Source organism: Corvus cornix, chromosome 7 (genome assembly GCF_000738735.6).
Source record: "Corvus cornix cornix isolate S_Up_H32 chromosome 7, ASM73873v5, whole genome shotgun sequence".
NCBI lineage: Eukaryota > Metazoa > Chordata > Aves > Passeriformes > Corvidae > Corvus > Corvus cornix.
Window position 1 is genome coordinate 26,654,984 of NC_046337.1, and position 18,735 is coordinate 26,673,718.

The following is an 18,735-nucleotide window of genomic DNA, read 5'->3' on the forward strand; positions in this document are numbered from 1 at the left end:
CTGTGTAATCTGTAGTCTGCAAAAAATCATCTCTACTGGTTTTCAGTATTGTTGAAATGCTAGCACCAATCAAGCTTAATTCCTTTCTCCCATGAGACTTAATGAACATGTGATGTTCCATAGTTCAGAGAGAATTTCTGCTTGAGCAAAATCATTTGTATTCAAAGTTTAAGTCAGTGTATGAGTTAAATGTAGTGAAAGGCATCTACTGTCTCTGTTTCTCATGGCAAATACCTCTGGCAAAACCAACTGAGGTTCTCCTTCACATGGTGTTAGTCATGTTACTTTTTTAATCAATAGCCTTCGTACAGCTTTTTGTGTCTGTACTAAATCCCACTTCCATTCTTAAAACATGCTAAATAGCATTAAGGAACAGCTCTGTGGTTCCATAGGTTTTAAGTGACCTGTGGGTTCCTGCTGATTTAGAAAATTCAGATGCTCGTTTTTTCTTTATGAGCATAGCCTTGGAAATAGAAGCTGGACTGTAGGCCTGAGCATATCTCAACCATGATACTTTTTTAGCACTTGGGAGATTATTCTGTACCTTGTCCAGCAGCCCTTCAAGGCTGTTCTGCTGAAGATAGTGAAAATCATTGCTGAAGACCCCTAGCCATAACAGATCTGGGAAAATGTTTTTATTTGTGAGGAGCAGTGTTAACTTCAAGGCGACCACAGACTCCTTTCAGTCTGCTTCTGCAGCAAGACACTTGATTTTACTATATATGGCAGAGTGGCTGTATATGGTGAGAAAACAGAGCTAAATAAACAAGCAACAAAACTGAGAAGAGGGTGCTTGTGCATGCTGACTTCTCATTGAGAAGGCCTCCTTTGCATGCACTGGTTCCACAACACAGCCTCTATCTTCAGACCAGATTGTGGTGACTCAGGAACACTTGGTAACTTCTAAAACTTGTATATGCAGCTCAGACTCTGGGCTGGTGTTGGTTATGTTGGAAAGGCTGAGCCAGACCACTTCTGTCTTCAGTGACTTCCTAGCTGGCATTATTCAACCTGCTGTAACTGGCCCCAGAAACAAGATAGATGCAGATATGTTCACAGAATTGAAAGCTATACCTCTTCCACAAAGACTCTTCTGTGATTCTGCTACTAAAGTACATCGTATATTCCATGTCAGTTCATAGCTCCTGTATTTGTAAAGCTGCCACCTTATCTTTTACCTTAAATCCATCTTTATGATGGCAAAGGTAGGTTTTAACCACCATGTCATAATGATAGGAGGTTAAAAAGTGATTTTTTTTATCTGTTTTGATTTTGTTCTTCATCATCCCTGCTCTCTCCATATTTTTTCATCTGTTTCATTCACCTAGTTTCTGGTCTAACACCTAGATTGCAAACTCTTTGGATGGGAATTTTTTATTTGTCCAAGCGGTTCTTCACAGTGTTGTTCAATGCTGGGGTTCTTGAATGCGCACAAAGTCAAAACAGCAGCAGCAAAGCTCTGTTGGTCAAGCTGCTAAGCAGAATGAGTACTCTCCTCAGAGAGCTTCATACAGGTGTTCTGGCTCCCACAGCCTTAGGATGCTTGTATAAGAAGTTAGTGTTGTCTTGGAACTTGGAGTCTACAGCTGTGTTTGCTTCATCCCACTGTGAGTTCTAGTGCCAGTCCACTGGAAAACATTGGAGAAGAATTACAAAAAATATTGCCCTTTACCTGAAGGCATTACATTTACCTAAGGGCATTTACTGCATTTTGCAGTGACATAATAGAATATGCAAGCAGTGAGAAGGGCTTGACAGTCCTCTGAGGAAGGACAGTGTTTGATCTCAGTGATGCAAATTGCAGTGACTGTAGTGGTCAGTCTGCAGTCATGTTCAGTGGGACCTGTAGCAGTGATGTTTTAGAAGTTTTGACTTTGGGTAATTAGCTCATGGAAATAATGAAAAAATCTGTTCTTTCCTTTACCCATGAACTTTCTTAGGCAAGGCACCTGTGAACATAACTGTGAGACTGTTCTCAAACACTTGGTATTGTCTCCCAGGCAGGTGTTAAATTATGAACTGGTTGCTCTGTGCAAGTATTCCTGCCGACTCCCTTGGTACTTAGCTGTCTGGCTAAGGTGTTTATAGTCTTTGAAATGGAGCAGTTCCCCCAGCGTAAGTGAGGTGACAGGTTCTAACTTCTTTTCAAATGTTTGTATAGCTAAAAGCAGGAAACAAAAATGGATGAGAGAAACATGCTCTGAAGAAAAAGGGAAGGTTGTGATAGCTGTATCGTGGGTTTTGAGAAGCACAGCTGTTCTGTGCTGGCTCCCTTGCCCATCACTGCTTGGCATTTTGAACAATCCTCTCCAGTAAGAGTTTGAAGATAGTGTGTGGTTTTCATTCTGCACTCATATTTTCCTTACTGGCTTGCTGCACTTCACAGTTTTCCCCAACATTGTGTATCAGATAGACTATTTTTCTCCCCCAATTTTTATTAAAATCTCTACAACACACTGTCTTTGCCAGAAAAATTTTGAATGACTTGTCCTCAGACGCCCCAGGAGTGCCAAGGATTGAAGAAGAAAAGTCTGAAGAGGAAACAGCAGCACCTGCCATCGCCACTGTTACGGTGCCAACTCCCATTTACCAAACCAGCAGTGGGCAGTACAGTATGTAGTCTGAATTTCTCAGTGGTGCTAGTAAGTGGGGATGAGAAGATGAAGAACTATTATTTCTATAACCGTTGTTTGGACTAGGACAAAGCAGGAGGTGAAAAAAAGTTTATTTTGACTGATAACCAGGCCTTTTAAACACATTTCTATTGTAAGCGTTTGAAAGGCTCAGTTAACATTCTGGGACTGCTTGCCACTTGGTGCAGCTAGTGTATGCTGAGGCAAAATAAGAACTAACTATAATGCTATTATAAACTTCTTCACTTCAGGAACTAGATGGGGGGATTCAGAAGTTTCTTTTCTTTCTTGGCAGATTATTAACACTTGTTCACGAAACTGTAACCTCATCATTAGGAAAAAACATGACAGTCTGCAATTACATTTTTAGAAAGTCTTGAAACAATGAGAATGTCAACAACCTTAATATATATCATAAGTACATGTTTCTGTGTTTATTTATAAGATTTTATAGAGTCAGTGCTTTGACTTGAAGAATGATTGAGGATATGGCAGTAAAGATAAAAGACATGCTCACATATCTCACACAAACACATACAGTAGGAGACATACAACACATACAAAAGGGAGAACTACTTGTTTATATCTGTCTCTTAAAATCTCTGTAAAATTTTGTATCTCTGTTTACTCCTTAGCCCCTTTGCCTTGTACCCTGCTTAATTTTGTTGAAACAGATGTGGTTGCTTCTGATTCCTATTATAACTGTAAAATAACTGCTTGTGCAGACACTTGAGATTTTGTTGTGTCTGAATACAGGAACACAGTGAAATTCTGTGCAGTCACAAAAGGGGTGATGTCCCAGTATACCTGCATGACAGGACTGAGGGAAAGAAAGGGGAAAAAAACAGCAAAGTTAAGAATGCCTAAACCAGACTGTACCTTTATGAATGAAAAAACAGCCTAGGAAGGGTTTGAGGAAGTTGTAGAGAAGGGGGGATACAGTCAGCAGGAAAAAAAATGCCAAAGCAAAGGAAAGTGAAACACAAGATGGATAGCAGTAGCAGCAGAGGAGACTGAAGGGCATAAAGCACAGAGGATGAGAGGAATTTCAGATGAGAAGAAAAAGTAAGGACTGAGAAAAATAAACCAACCAAGAAGAAAATCTTAACTAACAAATTAAAAAAATATTCCTGGGGAAGGATTGTAGCTCCTCTGTGTGATGCTGTTTTATTAGAGAAACTAATTTGTATTTTAGGCTGTGGGTTTTGGCCCTCACAAACATTTGAAAACTTAGCTTTCAAAGGATGATTTCTTTCATGTGCATTGAAGCCACATGTTTGATTTGGGGGTGTGTTAGTGTTCAAAGGATTTATAGCTCAGATCAGTATTCTTCCAGACCTAGGTTTCTGTAAGTTAATGAGTAAATTAGTGTCTTAAATGCTGGGTTGATTTTTTTTTGTCTGCAGTTGCTATCACCCAAGGAGGAGCAATACAGTTGTCTAACAATGGCACAGATGGAGTACAAGGTCTCCAGACATTGACAATGACCAATGCAGCTGCAACCCAACCTGGCACCACCATTTTACAATATGCACAGACCACAGATGGACAGCAGATACTTGTACCCAGCAACCAAGTTGTTGTACAAGGTGAGAAACTTCACAGGCAGTCATTCTGTGTAATATTTTCTCCATGCAGATATAAGTTGCCAACCTGACTCCCTCAAATGTGTCAGGAAACAGAATTAACAGCTTTGGCACAGGTAAGTCCATAAAATTACTGGAATTTTGGACAAAGCTATTTGTCACATTTTCTTAAAGCCTCTTCTGTTAGATTGGTAAAATTGTGGATATTTGAGGTTTAATATATTTATTTTTACTTTTCCATGCTGTATTTCCTGCATTTTGTCCACACAAATTTTTTTATATGTTCTGCAAAAACTAATACCGCTTTAGAGTTCTGAGTTCTCCCATATCTGCAACAATAGGAAATTTAAAGCAAAGCATTAAAGATAGGAGAGAAGGATGTTTGATTCTTTCTAAAAGGACACTTCAATTTATTAGTAATTTTTTCCTCTTTTCAATTGCAAGTCATAATTCCTTCCCACTGTGACTTTTGTAACTAGTCACTGAGTGAGTGACTCAATCAGTGAGTCTTGGAATCACAGAATTATTTAGGAGAGTGCCTTAAGTGATTATTTGGTCTAGCCCTCAATTTGGCAGAGCTATTTTCTCTTAGAATAAGATGTGGGGGGCTATTGTATTAAAATACATATTTTGGTTTATTAAAAATTGAGGGGTATTACAAAATTTTTTATTGAAAATAACAGCAGAAGGGTACCCCTGCTTCTGTGGTTGTAAAGTAGTTCATTTGAAAGTTATCCAGTGAAGAGTTTACCAGGCATCAGTAAAAATGCAGAGCAGAGAAGAATACTACTGGTGCATTGATCTTCTTTTTTGTGTTCTTAAGGACATCTAATTTCTTTAGGTGGTATTGTGGTTATTTATGAGCTCAGGCAAAATTAACACACTGCTAGATTACAATAAAGACAAGAAAAGAAAGCTAAGACCTTGCTTATTTTAGAGAAGCAATAGAGTGCGCTGTCCTCCTCTTGTGGGCATAAATACTACATTTTTTCACCTTTTTTTCTCTGCTAGATACTTACACATGCAGTTCCTCCTTTTGAAGATAGACTTTCGGAGCATAGCTAGAAAATAGTGTTGACCCCATCCTTCTCTGGAACTGCTAGAACTTCCCGAAAACCAGAGAAGTACAAAGAAATACACTGAGGGAGAAAGAAGCACAGCTATACTGCAAGACAAATCAAGCTATCAAGCACAAGTGAAGACTTCTTCAGCAGGAATGCCCAAAACCTTGCATGTATTATTAAACTAAGTGTGAGGTATCATTGATGGCCCAGATGATGGCCGTCCCTCCTGAGCTGTGGCCCAGGGTGCACGGTTAGAGAGATGACAGGTCAGAGAGGTGAATGGGTGCTCTCCACAGCACGTGTGACAGCGCTGTCACCAGACTGATCCTGTTCCCGTGTGTCCCTGTAGCTGCCTCAGGAGATGTGCAGACCTACCAGATCCGCACCGCCCCGACCAGCACCATTGCACCAGGAGTAGTCATGGCATCCTCTCCAGCACTTCCGACCCAGCCAGCAGAAGAGGCCGCGCGGAAGAGAGAAGTGCGTCTGATGAAGAACAGGCACGTATATTCACATCACTTCTTTTTTCCCAGTCAGCTCTAGTCAGGCCTGGAGTGTCAAGCACTAAGAGTCCTGATCTTTCCTAGTCATGTTATGAAATGCTTTATGAAGAATTTGCTTTTATTTAAAGATGCAAAGCAAAGATACACATCTACTAATGCCGTGTGTTGTGACTGTGAAACCTTGAGTAAAGTGTCAGACTCACTCTGTGAGGTACGTGAATTTGGTTGTTGCAATAAGGAGAAAAGTAATTGGTGAGATATTTGTATGACTGCAGATATGTTCTTACAAACACCAAGATGAGTTGCTTTTTTGGAGTTACTACATTCATGTGGTTTCCTTTCCTGGATTCTTTCCCTTAGCCTCCTGCATGCATTCTCCTTGCTGCTGGCCCACGTGTGCTCTTCGTGAGTACTTTCTTGTTTGTCTCACTTGGTCTTTTAGCTGCTCTGGGTTTTCTCCTCCAGGGGCAGAAAGGCTCAAGCAAAGGCTAAACGAGCAGCTATTCCTTTTGACTGAAGTCTTGTGGAGCCAGTTGTAGCAGCAGACAGGCTGAAAGAAAGATAGAGAAGACTTGATTCTGTAGGATTCAGCTTGTGAGGAGGAACAGCTAAGCTTACATAGGTGGGAGTGGGTGGAGGTAGCAAAGGAAGGGAGCAGTAGGGAGAAGGTGGGCACGATGTTCCTGAAGTCTGTTACTGTCGGAGTGGGAAGGGGTGGGCCTGAACTGACCCATCACATCAAGCCTTAAACTCTTATCCACAGGCCACAGATTGGAGCCTGTGTGTTGTACTGTAACACTGGGAACACAGTGCTTCCCACCCTTCTGAGCAGGGGAAGCCCCCTGAGAGCCTTGTTAACTTCATCTGTCAGTCCGAAAAAACTGATGTTCACAAAAAAACCAGGTTCATTTATCTTCTCTAGGTTGCTGTGCTGTGAACACAATAGAAACTTACTTGAGCAGACCCAGTGCTTATTCGAGGGGCTTTAATGAAGGAAATAATGCTGAACAGCAGAGTTCACTTTTTTAAAAGGTTTTTGTTCTCCCTTTTTATATAGTTTTCTCCTACGAGTGAATAGTAGATAGTAGATACCACCCTTTCAGGCTCTGCATTTGAAAAAAATTTAATTAGGATCACAGAATACCCTCATTTAATCATCAGTCTTACTCTAGTAAAAGAAAGCTTTTGTGTTTGTGAAAGCCAAGAAAAACAATGGGGAATTACCCCACTTGAGTTAAATCCACAGCTTTTGCAACAGTATCATGTTGCATGTGGTGCTTTTAGGCTGTCTGCTTAATAGATACTTGCAAATCTAAGCTCCATAGCAAAGTGGGGAAAAAGGATAGAGAGGCAGATGGTAAGGTGGTACTTATTGGAGGATTATAGTGTAAATATTCATAGATATTATTGTGTAAATTTTCTGTATAAATTTTACATTTTTAAAGTTCTCTGCAAGTCAGTATAATTCCGGCTGTTCATAATGAACAAATAGCACACACAGACTTGAGGTGGCTTAATATACACAGCCTAAGCTGGAAAAAAGTCACAGAAAGAAAATGTTGTCACCCAAGGGGACATGTTAGTAGTTTGCACTGGGAGGCACTCCCTGATCCAGTAGTACTTAATGTTTTGGTACCAGCCCAAAATTACTTAAATTCTAAATGTTACACTTGGCTTACTGAAGCACTGCAAGTATGTGAAATTGTATTTGACAAATGAATACCTGAGTCCTTTCAGGGCTTACAGACTATGTTTTCTTCATCCTGTCTCATTTGTGGAGCTGAATTTCAAAAATTACTTAGAGGCTTCTTATCATTTAGGTCCTGGAATGCATTCTTTTTTTACAGCTACTATTTATCTAATAAGGGAAGGCACTGGGTTCTAATTTGTCCTCTCATTTCCCAGAACACTGACTGTCTCACCAGTCTGTGTAGCGTTTGCAATGAAGGGGCACACAGACTCTTATTTTTGAAGCTGTTCTGCTTTGCACCTGAAGGTTCAGGGCAAACAAGTGTGTTTATTTCCATGTGTCTGCAGAGTGCTCCTTGGACAAGTTGCACTGCAGGAGGAGAGCCCTCTGCCTGGGCTCCCATCTGCCCATGGCATTAGCCTTGTGCTTACTTTGCACATTGGTGCCATTGTGTTGCTGTGCAGGGTAGCTCCTGCCTTGGTGTTCCTGCCTTCAGGATGCTCAGCAGCACATTAATACCTTTCTGGTATTTTTCACTGGTGTTCTTGGTATGTTACCAAGTTACCTACAGGCAGCTCACTCTTTACAAGCAAGACTTAGAAGTTTGACTATCTTGAGGTCTGTTTTTGGCATAGCTGACAGGGACTAAAGAATTATATGGTTCCTAGTTACTGTTTATTTTGTGATGTTTTTATTTGAGTCATTAATATTATTGCAGTGATCCATACATCATTATTAAAATGAAAGCATTGCTCAAGAGCAGATACACGAATGCTCTAAATAGTGCTTTTTTGCACCAGTTGATCATCTTGTTGGACTGCAGCAAAGGGAAAAGTTAAAGACTATAAAAAGAATAATAGATGATAATAAAATCAGTTAAATTATTGCAGCAGCACTTGACTCAGCCTAAAGGCTCTAATGTAAATCCTGAAAGCAAAATTTTATCACTGAATAGGATCCTTTTCTCACAGAAACAGAATTTTATTGGTGCTGTCTTACTGGGATCTCTATGTTGAAATGATGTGTGGATCTTGAGTTTGTGTGATTTGTGAGGAGCAGTTATGAACTCGGTGTTTTTTCCTCACTTGCATTTCTTAACAATACCTCCATATGCTGAAAATGGCAGTACTAGTAAAGGTTTGCCTGAAAGCAGTTAAGTAGCCCATGTCTGCAAATGATTGTTCTGGGTTTCAATGGCCTTTTTTGCTTTGCAGAGAGGCAGCACGTGAATGTCGCAGGAAGAAAAAGGAGTATGTGAAATGTCTAGAAAATCGAGTGGCTGTGCTTGAAAACCAAAACAAGACACTGATTGAGGAGTTGAAAGCACTTAAGGACCTTTACTGCCACAAATCAGATTAATTTTGGATTCTCGTTTTCACTTGTCCAGTTGGGATAGAGACTGGTTCTGGCTATACCCAGAAAGACAAAGTAAACTTTTTATTTTCTAAACATTTCTTTTTTTCTATGCGCAAAACTGCCTGAAGCAACTACAGAATATACTTCATCTGTGCTTTGCATCAAACTGTGAATGTTCAAGTACTTGCCTCCACTTCTCCCCTTACAAGATGAATTTCATCATCAATCTCAGCGTGAAGAAGAAGAAGAACAGGCTTCTTTCTCATCTCCCGATCCTCTTCAAGGAGTAACAGTGGTCACTTGGGAAGTTACTGTGGGGAGGGTCCTTTTGTAAAGATGTCAAGAATTTGTGCTGAGCTCTTTCCATTGCCTTAGAGACAGAACCATCCCAGCCTCTTGGTCCAGACAACTGTGGGCCGCATAGGTGGAGCATGCATAGTACAATGAAGCAGCAATGGTTGCCAAATTGGTTTCACACATTCACGATAAACTGTACAGACACACGGCTAAGCAGCATGCCAAACAAAGGGCGCTTCACTGTCACGTTCTTGGTGTGGAGATAACAGACCTTTTTCAAACTAGCCCAGGAGGGGGGTTGATTTGCAATCTCAATTAAGCCCTCCTGGACTAGTAAAACCTTCTCCATACCTCATAAACAAATGCATTGAAATGAGCTTCACTGGTCAGTTGTTGCTTCTCATAGCTTATGTGTGCACGTGCATTCAGCATTCTGAATGCACAGAAAACAGACACCAACTTCATAGGATATAGGTTGGGAAATTATATTTGGATGGGAAAGAAAATAATTTTTAAAAAGATGCAATAGTGATGTTCTGAAAACAGTCACATAGTAAGCAGGGGTAACACATGAAAGCACTACCTATTTGTATGCAGAACAACTAAGCAGTTGAAGCATGGCCAACTCCACTTAAGTACTCCCTGATGACAGTATGGTCTGTGTCCCAAGTCCTCTCAAGCAATGAGGTTGTTTTTATTTCCCTACCACTGTCTTACGCAATGGAAATTATTGTACTCAATAGAAATATCAGCCTGGTTTGCTAAATTCTTTTTCAAACTTTGAGGTTGCCTTCTATACATAAATTAAATTGCAGTATGACAACTACTAGGACAATCTCAAATATTAAAGAGGACTTCAAACACAAATATTCCAACTCTGCTTTGCAAGGGACAACACTGATTATTTGAACCTGGCCAGGTTAGCTAAACTCTTAATTTATTTGGGGTATTTTTTCATGGTAAGGTTCAGATTTACTGAGTAATCTATTCCTGCAACTAAAATTACTCATGTGCCTCAGATGTTTGCAAGATCAATTTTTTTTCTGTGCACTGAGGAACTGTGATCTTCCCCAGATTTATGATGTTAAAAAAGGTAGTTCATATTTAAAAAAACTCTGTACTATGCATTAGGACTTTAAAAGAATCATGCTCAAAAGGAACCAAAAAAGAACGTCAAGAAGTTGTCAAAAAGAATGTGTCAAAAAGAATCATGTGCGGTTTGTGTACTGGCCCTCTGAAGCCAGGCTCTCACTATGCTAACTTGGGTCATTTGATGGAGTAAGTTTACTTTGGTCTTCTGGTCAAACTTCTATGTATAGAAACATGGGTAAGGCTCTGGTCTATACTAATGCCTTGCCTAGCAGAGTATTAGCTAATATTTTTTCCCATTCACTCTGTCTGTTTTTAAGATAAATTTCACACACAAGCTTCTAAAAGGTTATACAATCAGTGTGACGTTACAAGAAAAATACTTGGAACACTCTGGGCAGTTGAGTCTCAAACACCTAAGCAGTATTAAAAGTTCTAGATTTCTCATTTGAGAGGGCATTCAGTTTCCAAGAGACTTAATTTAAAAGGAGCAGGGCTAAACTTACAGCATTATTGTTAAATCTAGAGTTATCAAGAATTTCAAATTACATTTGTATTTCAAGAAGAGAACATAAATATCAGAAATATGACGTAATTCACTTTCACAAGTTTTGTGGGGGTTTATAAATGGTCTATTTTTATCTGCCATAGAGAGTTGATTTTTGTGTTTTTATTTAATGGGAAATGAATCTATTAGTTAGCAATGCAAATTTAAAGAAGACCCTAAGTTCTCAGCAGTGCTTTTATAAAAATTATCTGATTCTTAAAATGGGTGAATACAAATACATAAAACGGTTACATTTTCCAGAACTAGTACTGAAGCAGAAATGTTGATAATGCAGGAGTCATTCTTGTAAAACATGAAGCTCATGGTGGCCTCATTTGCAATTGCATGGAATGGTTCCTCCAGCTTTGAGAAACACAGAAGAGGCTGTCTATGCCCACATTAAGGCTGTTTCTTTTGTAGAACATCTGTTTGCAACAACATGAGGTTTTGCTGTGAACCTGAGCAGGGCAAGCTGGGCTCTGAGGGCTGTCTAGTGGGTAAAAAACACTGCCTAGAGCTTGCTGATAATCACTGGCCACAAAGCCTGGGGGCTGAATGGGCATGGGAGCCTAAAACAGTGCCCGGGTGGGGTTCTCCTAATACAGAGTTGGTGCAAATTTGTGTGGCAGTGAGCGGAGAGCTGTGTTACCAGTTTGTCTGTGTGTGGTCTCCAAGTGGCCTGCTGTGGTTTTAGCCTAGACTTCATTAGCAAATAAAGTTTCGCTAAGAAAAAGAATGTAATTTAAAGTACATAGGGGTCTGCAAGAATCTTATTTGTGCTGCACTGAGGATTTAGGGACACAAATTTATTTAATGAAAATTATAAATTACAATAATAAAAAATGTATTAGACCAAGTACAGGGCTGGCTAGGCTACCCATACATGCTTTACTATTCATATTGACCCAAAAAGGGAAAGAATATGACACAGGAATCCATTCCTATGTTATTTACCAAGTAGTGAGGTTGGGGTAATAAGCTTCTATAAACTAAGGCCATTTGGAAGTAGGATGTAAATTATGCTGACAAGGGGGAGGGAGGATTAGTTTTATATCTCACGGTTGTGAGTTTTCAAGAACTGATAGCCTGTTTTACCTGAAGAGAGGGTTAGAAAGGGCTAGATCCATTATGTTCATAATAAACAAGAATTGGTTTGAAATATAATTTTTGTAATGTCATTATTTTGCAAAACAACAGCACCAATCAGGCAGTTAAGATATTGTCAAAGGTGCTCTTTTAATTTAGATATTCTTGGAAAATACATATGTATAATATATGTACATATATATATATATACACACAGTATATAATCTACAGCTCTGAGAGCTTTTAAGTCAGGAATGCTGAGTATTATAGTATATGGAGGTCAGAAAAAGAATTTTTACTTTTCTGTGTGTGTCTGGGTGTGTGTGGATGTGTATGTGTGTGTGAAAGCTTCCCCTCACCCCAGTAGCTCTGGGCTGCGTTATTCTAGCGCTTATTACTGATTTGTTTTGTGCTGTTTCTCAGTTATCCATTTTCAATAATTTTATTTCATCTTTCGTGGCTTTTGTGGGGTTTATTTTTTATTGATGAAGATTTTTGAAATTACATAAACAGTTGTTTTACAACCACCACCACCCAGAGTAATTCACTTTCGTGCTTTTTTTCTCTTTGGCAGCTATATATCAAAGGCAAAACATTTGGAAAAGTTAGTAAGGTGTTATTTTCTAAAGGAACCACTGGTAAGACTTGTGTTTTCCTCCTGGGGTGGTGGCAACGCATTCTTACTTAGGCAGCAATTTCACCAGCACTGGGTAGTTGCCGGCACCGTTGCTTGTATCCAAAAGCACAATTTTAGCCGGTTGTGCTCGTCAGGACTGCTCAGACACCAGTAGGTCGGGCTGGCCTGTAGTTGTTGGCATTTGCATTGTAGATCACTGTCTTCTCTGGTACTTGTACATCGGTCAGAAAATTGGTGGGGTGTTTGGAATCATAAAGAGGCTCAGGAAAAAAAAAAGATATAATAAGGAAAAACAGCCCTGATAGTTTCTGACCTGAATTTGTACCGCAGGTTGCTTTTTTTAAATCTGGGCTTCCAGTAAACTGTAGCAGAAAGTAGTCATCTGTTAGTGAAAACCAGCACCTGCTTTTTTATTTATTTTTTCATTTATGGTAGACAGTGCTTTTTGTGGTTTAAAGACAAGTCCACCCATCAAAGCAAGTTCAATATCAGTGGTTGCAAATCTATGACAGTTCATAGAGGATTTAATTGATTTTCTAAGACCTTGTTTTTATTTTAATTTTTGCACCCTGGAGCCTGGTTAGTGATGTAACATTTGCCAATGATCCAACCAAAAGGTCATGTATTTATTTTTGTTACACTATGTTCTTTGTAAATGCTTAATTAAAATGTGCACTTTTAAAAAAAAAAGAAAACAAAAAACCCCAAACAAAATACAGAGAACAAAATTTAAGATAAATTTGGTTTGTTTGAGAAGATTTCTCGCATAATTGTTGTAATCCTGCTGCCTGGACACAATTCGCTCCTCTCCCCAGCAGTTGACTCCTTCTGTGATTTAACTTGCAGATCAGCACCTGGTGCCCAGCAGGCATTGCTTCAGAAGGGCAGGAGAGCTGAAGGGGCAAGAATCAAGCGTGTGGTGTCTCAGAGCAGTATGTAGAGGATGGATGTGAAATTACTTTTAGAGTAGAACTAGTTCAGTGATCCCATGTGGGAAAAGGATGTTAATTTGGAAGGAAGGCTAAACTATTTTTCAGCCACTTTATTCCTCTTTTCTTAATTTGAGATTTGTCTGCAGATTTTACAAGCTGCATTCCAAGAAAATGAATCAAAAGGCTTTCCAATAATTTGACACCAGGAAGTAAAGGTACACTGACAATGTGTCACCCTGCTTGAAAAGCACAACCACCTTTCTTTTGCAGGAATATTGATAATTCAACTATAACCCTGAAGTCTGTCACTGTGAGCAGGTTTTAAAAAGCATACAGTACATTGATGGTTCTTTGTCGTCTGTCTGGGAACCTTTCTGAGCTGTGTAATTTGCTAGCTGTAAAGGACACAATTTTACAGAAGCCTGAATGTATCCTGAAGCTCAGTTGGTCTGGAAGGAGCCAGATTGGTGAGAGAGGGTGCTGAAATCCACCTACTGTGTGCTTGTGACAGGTTCAGGTCTGCAGATAGGTAGGCTTAAGCCTGTGCATCTTTGGGGAAAAGGGACCAGATCCAGGTGGTAAAGAGGGTCTGCATTTCAAGTGTTTTGCCTTGGAATGTGTTTTTAAATGTATTCAAGCTGTGGCCTGCAAAGAGATGTGCTTGGGCTGATTTGCATAGCACAAATTGAAGAGAGTGACCTGTTTGCTTTCTGGCACTGCAAGTGCAGGTTTGTGACTTGCTCTGTGGTGAGTTCAGGGCTCGCTTTCAGCAGGAGAGGCAGGAGCAGTCAGCTGTCCTCAGGAGCTGTGTGCTGGCAGGGAAAGGGCCAGGGCCAGGCTGGAATGACCCATGGCTGGCACACTCCATAAGCTGAGTGTTCGTGCACTCAGGACTCGAGCAGTCGGTTCACTCAGCCTCAGCTGCGTATTTCTCTAAATGAGGGGATAGCTGAGTGAGAGCATGGGGAAGGCAGGCCTTGAGCCAGTCATGTATCTGGAAATGGCCACTCTTACGAACTAAGGATGTTTGGGTGCTTTCCACAAGGTATGTTTTATCCAGGTGCCACTCCATTTTTTGTGTGTTTAATTACATTTATTTATATGAAAACATTAATTTTAAAAAGTTCTACAACTTCAAGTTTATATGAGATTTGAAACTGTGCTGCTTATAATGGACTTCTTGGGATGGGAACAGGGCAAGAAGAGGTGCTAGTTGGCAGCCAACCCCTCCACTGACTTTGATCCACAGATTGGTTGTTCAGTTCAAAAACAAGTTGTTTCTACTCTGGATTTATAATTTGAAATTGTTTTGAAACAATGTTTTTCAGGGAAGCTTCCAGAGCGAGGGTTATTATTCTCCCTTTGTAGTGTAAGCTGGAAAGAGTATGTTCACCTCATCTGCATTTCTGATTCTTTACCCAAACCATGTCAGCACAGAACAGGGTATTTGAGCTTGACTCCCACATACTTGTGGAAGTTAAAAGACTAAATGAAAATCCATTATTGGGCGGAAATAAATTCTTTTTTACATCTCCCCAAAAATCTAGAAACATCCCTGTTGTGTTCTGTTCCTTTTTTTTTTTTTTTTACTTTTTTTTTGTGCTTTATCTGTGTTTAAAAAAAAATGTACTGGGTTATAATGCATTTTATTAACACTATGTACATATTAGCTGCTTTGTGTTTCAGAATGGTAGTAATTGCTTTGTATATTAAAGTGATTCTTGTGAATTTGTGAATTATTGTCATAAAGAAGTGCTTTTTCTTACTGTAACCTTTGTGGTATAAACTGTCATAACTCCCTTTTTACACAAACATTTATGTGCAGTCACATAAACATGCTTTAAAAAACTCTACAAAGTCTCTTTTTTGAGCAGGATGTTCCATTTACACTAAATTTAGTGGCAAATGGTAGGTAGAGGAATATGGGAAAAGGTGTATTTTGAGCAGTCTATGGTGTCCTCTCAATCTCTGGCCTGCCCTAAGTATTCATAAGGTATTCTCCCCAAAGAGAAGGCTTTTTTAATCTTAATTGAATTAGATTAGTCAGAGGTTAAGTCCTGAAAAACAAAGTTTCTCTTCCTCCTGATATTTTTAAACCTGCCTTCAGTATCCATTCTGGTGGCAGTTCTGTTGTTTAATAATGTCTGAAAGGCTTACACCTTTCACAGTTTAAGTGTGCTGCATGTCTCACTTTTAAGCATTCCTGTAAACCATGTACTACTGATCTTAATAACAGAACAGAAACAGAAGGCAGCAAACACTGCACGGATCGCAACCCTATTATGTAATCTGCAAGGCTGGATCCAAATACTGGGATGGAAGCCAGGAGAACAAATTCAGCACGGAGGTAAACACACCTCCAGTGAAATCAAGGGGAAGCAGTAAGGTCAGCTCATTACAGCTGGGATTTTGTAGGTTTTTTTAATGCCATTCGTGTTCTTGCTCAGAAAAATCTCCAGTAATGAGGGAGAATCCCAAGCAGGGGTTAGTCCCTGAGATGAAAATGCAGTTTGGCTTGAATTTTGCACTGAAAAGAACTGGGTAACACAGGTCCCTGTGTAGTCCACTGGTAAACCTGATTCTTCTGACACTGCTGTACCTTAAAGCTCTTTGTCCATGAGATGCAGAGCTGAATCTCATACTATGTATCTTAAGATCAATCAAACACTACCTTAGTTGCAATGACATTTCAGAAAAGTTTGTTTTCTTGCAAAATGGCATGTTTCAGGGATGGTTTCTCAGTCCCACACCATGACTGTGTCTTACCTGGTCACTGTTCTGTGGCTTGGACCTACTCCCTAGAGTGAGTGAATTTCTCAAGAGACAATTCGTGCATTGCCCCACTACTCAGGGACACGTGCCAAACACAGCCTTCCTACAGACGAGCTCAGATCACCTGTTACAAAACAGGACCAGTGCAATGGAACCACCCAAAGGAGAGTGGGATTCTCTAGTGCTGGGATGAACAGGGTGACAGAAAGTGCTTGGGCAGGGTGTTAGTATCAATTGCCAGACAGCTGCTGGCAACAGCTGTTGTCATGCATCATCTCATACTAGAGCAGGAGCTCCTGTGGGACCCGCGGGTTGGGACACTGGAGTTTGCAGGGGTCAATGCAGAGGGCTGCTCTCTCTGCTCACTCACCAGCAGTTACATCTCTGCTACTTCTGTCCTGCCCGCCTGGCGTGATTCACTCATGGCCTGACTCACTCCTGACCTCTCCCTGAAGGTAAGTGTGATGGGAATACAAAAAACCTGTGAAGCCCCGCCTGGGACAACAGAAGGCAGCGCTCACTGCCTGGTGCACGTGGGTGTCAGCACTGCCCAGGAGGGATGGACTGCAGGTTTCAGCTGAGTTACTGTTACCAGGGTTGATGCCTGCCCCTAAACACTGTACCTTTAAATGCAACCACAACTGACACATACATGGTTGTGGCCTAACTGCAGTATTCCTGGATCTGGTCTCCTAAATCTAACAACCTGCACCCCAGCAGCAGTCAGAGAAGGTGTCCCCTTGGGGGTGCCACTTGCTGGGCTGGGGAAGGGCCATCAAGAGCTCAGCTCTGCAGGTCAGGAGCAAGGCACTCACCTGAGCTGCCAGTGCCATCTCGTGCTTTTCTCCAGAATTATTTATGGGCAGTAGCATCACTTCAGCCTTCAAACATACTCCCTTGGGTGTGCATACAGCTGCTGGGTAACAGCAGCGTGGCAAAAGAAGCCAAGCCTGGTCTCCACTGGCACATGCCTGCTCTGGCAGGATGGCTGGGCTGTAACAGCAGCAATGGGAAATCTGACACTGAAAACTTGACAAGTAGAAAGAGATGGAATTAAACTGATTTGTTTTAAAAGTACAAAACTGTTTCTAACACTAACGTCAAAACAAGGCCTGGGGCAAAGCCCCCTTCTTCGAAGTGTGTAGGTTGCTGCACCAGGCTTTATTCTGTGCTGTATTCTGTGCTATTTGAGCAGGCTTTTTAGCATGTTCCTGCTATGGCAACAGTGCAAGCTGCTATGGCTGTCAGTACTGCAGGCTCCAGCCTCCTGTGAGGGCCGAGCATGGCCAGGCTTTTCCCGCAGAAAAGTTCCCTTGGGCACTGACGAGCCCAGGCACCAGCACACGGCTTTCTGCCAGCTCCAGCCCGAGGGGAGCCTGAGCTACAGATGAGCCTAATGCCTAATCCCAGATGAGCCTGGAGACAAGGAAACACCAGTGGGGAGGAAAAGGAATAGGAGAGGTGAGAACTTACAGCCACACTCCAAAAACTAGAGCCAGAGAGAGTGGGGAGAGCTCATAATTCTTTTCAACTATTGCTCACCAAGCTGATAGGACAGAAGAAGCTACACCTAACACATGAGAGCTCATCTCATGATCTGTTTTCAATTAAAGGTGCTGTCTTCCTTTCCCCAAACTGACTTCAACTCGTTTCAGGCTGCGAATTCCCAGCCAGCCGCCTAAGAACTGTTTTAGTGACACCATGTGGCTTCTGAGGATACTGTTACACCAAGTGATTCAGAGCAGCAACTCCCAGACTGGGTCTGAAGCCAAGCAAGGAACTTTGCTGAGAACATGCAAGACGTGCCACGGATGAAGCACAAACCTTAATGGTAAATGTGTCATTTCCAGATTACAGTCAGTACTGCACTTCTGGTCCACTGACCAGGAAGTATGATGGGAGCAGAAATGACATAAAGTTCCAAAATGTCCATGGCCCAAAGCAGCTGCTGCTTTGTTCTGCTGTTGCCAGTGCCAAAGACAAGCACATGCTCCAAGTCTGAGCCTGCCCTGAGGCTTTAAGTTTAAAGCAAAAAAGCTCCACATCCACACACACAAAAAAAGTAGTAAAGCAATTCCTGCGTTTAGATATGTAGGTATCTTCTGTTCACCCATTGTTTTCATCAGTTTCATCCTTCCACCACTAGAAAGAGAAGGAAGTCTGCTGCTGGTGTGAGCTGGACTCCCAGACCTTGCGGGATAAACACACAGATGTATTTTACAAGCTCAAGGTATGAAATCTGTTACTCAGGACAGTGTCTTAACTACCACTGTGCACTGAAAGCACACTGAAATCTAGACACTGCCCCAAGGTCCCAAGTAATGCAAGAGTAAGTACATCCCCGGCTACAGAGGCTTTACAGAGCACCCTCCTTTCCTAAAAAACAGCTCTCAGAGACAGAGGGAGCACAAACAAAGGCACAAAGTAGAACATTATCTAACAGTACTTTGAGAGTCAAGGACTGATTTGATATTTTAAGAACAACTTGAGTCTCCCTGTTGCACTTTCCTGGTGGCACATGTGCATGTGTATCTCCTCCAAGG

General features: G+C 41.0%; 1 protein-coding gene across 2 annotated transcripts in view; it reads left to right on the forward strand.

Annotated features, from left to right (window-relative positions):
• CREB1 (cAMP responsive element binding protein 1) overlaps positions 1-15,271 on the forward strand; it is a 40,103-nt gene extending 24,832 nt beyond the window's left edge. For both annotated transcript variants that reach the window (XM_039554620.1, XM_039554619.1), the window contains 4 exons: positions 2,470-2,612; positions 4,040-4,222; positions 5,633-5,783; positions 8,691-15,271. In XM_039554620.1, coding sequence (XP_039410554.1) covers positions 2,470-2,612; positions 4,040-4,222; positions 5,633-5,783; positions 8,691-8,835 — 622 coding nt within the window. In that variant the 3' untranslated portion in view covers positions 8,836-15,271. The remainder of the gene's footprint in view (positions 1-2,469; positions 2,613-4,039; positions 4,223-5,632; positions 5,784-8,690) is intronic.
• The last annotated feature ends 3,464 nt before the right edge of the window (positions 15,272-18,735 follow it).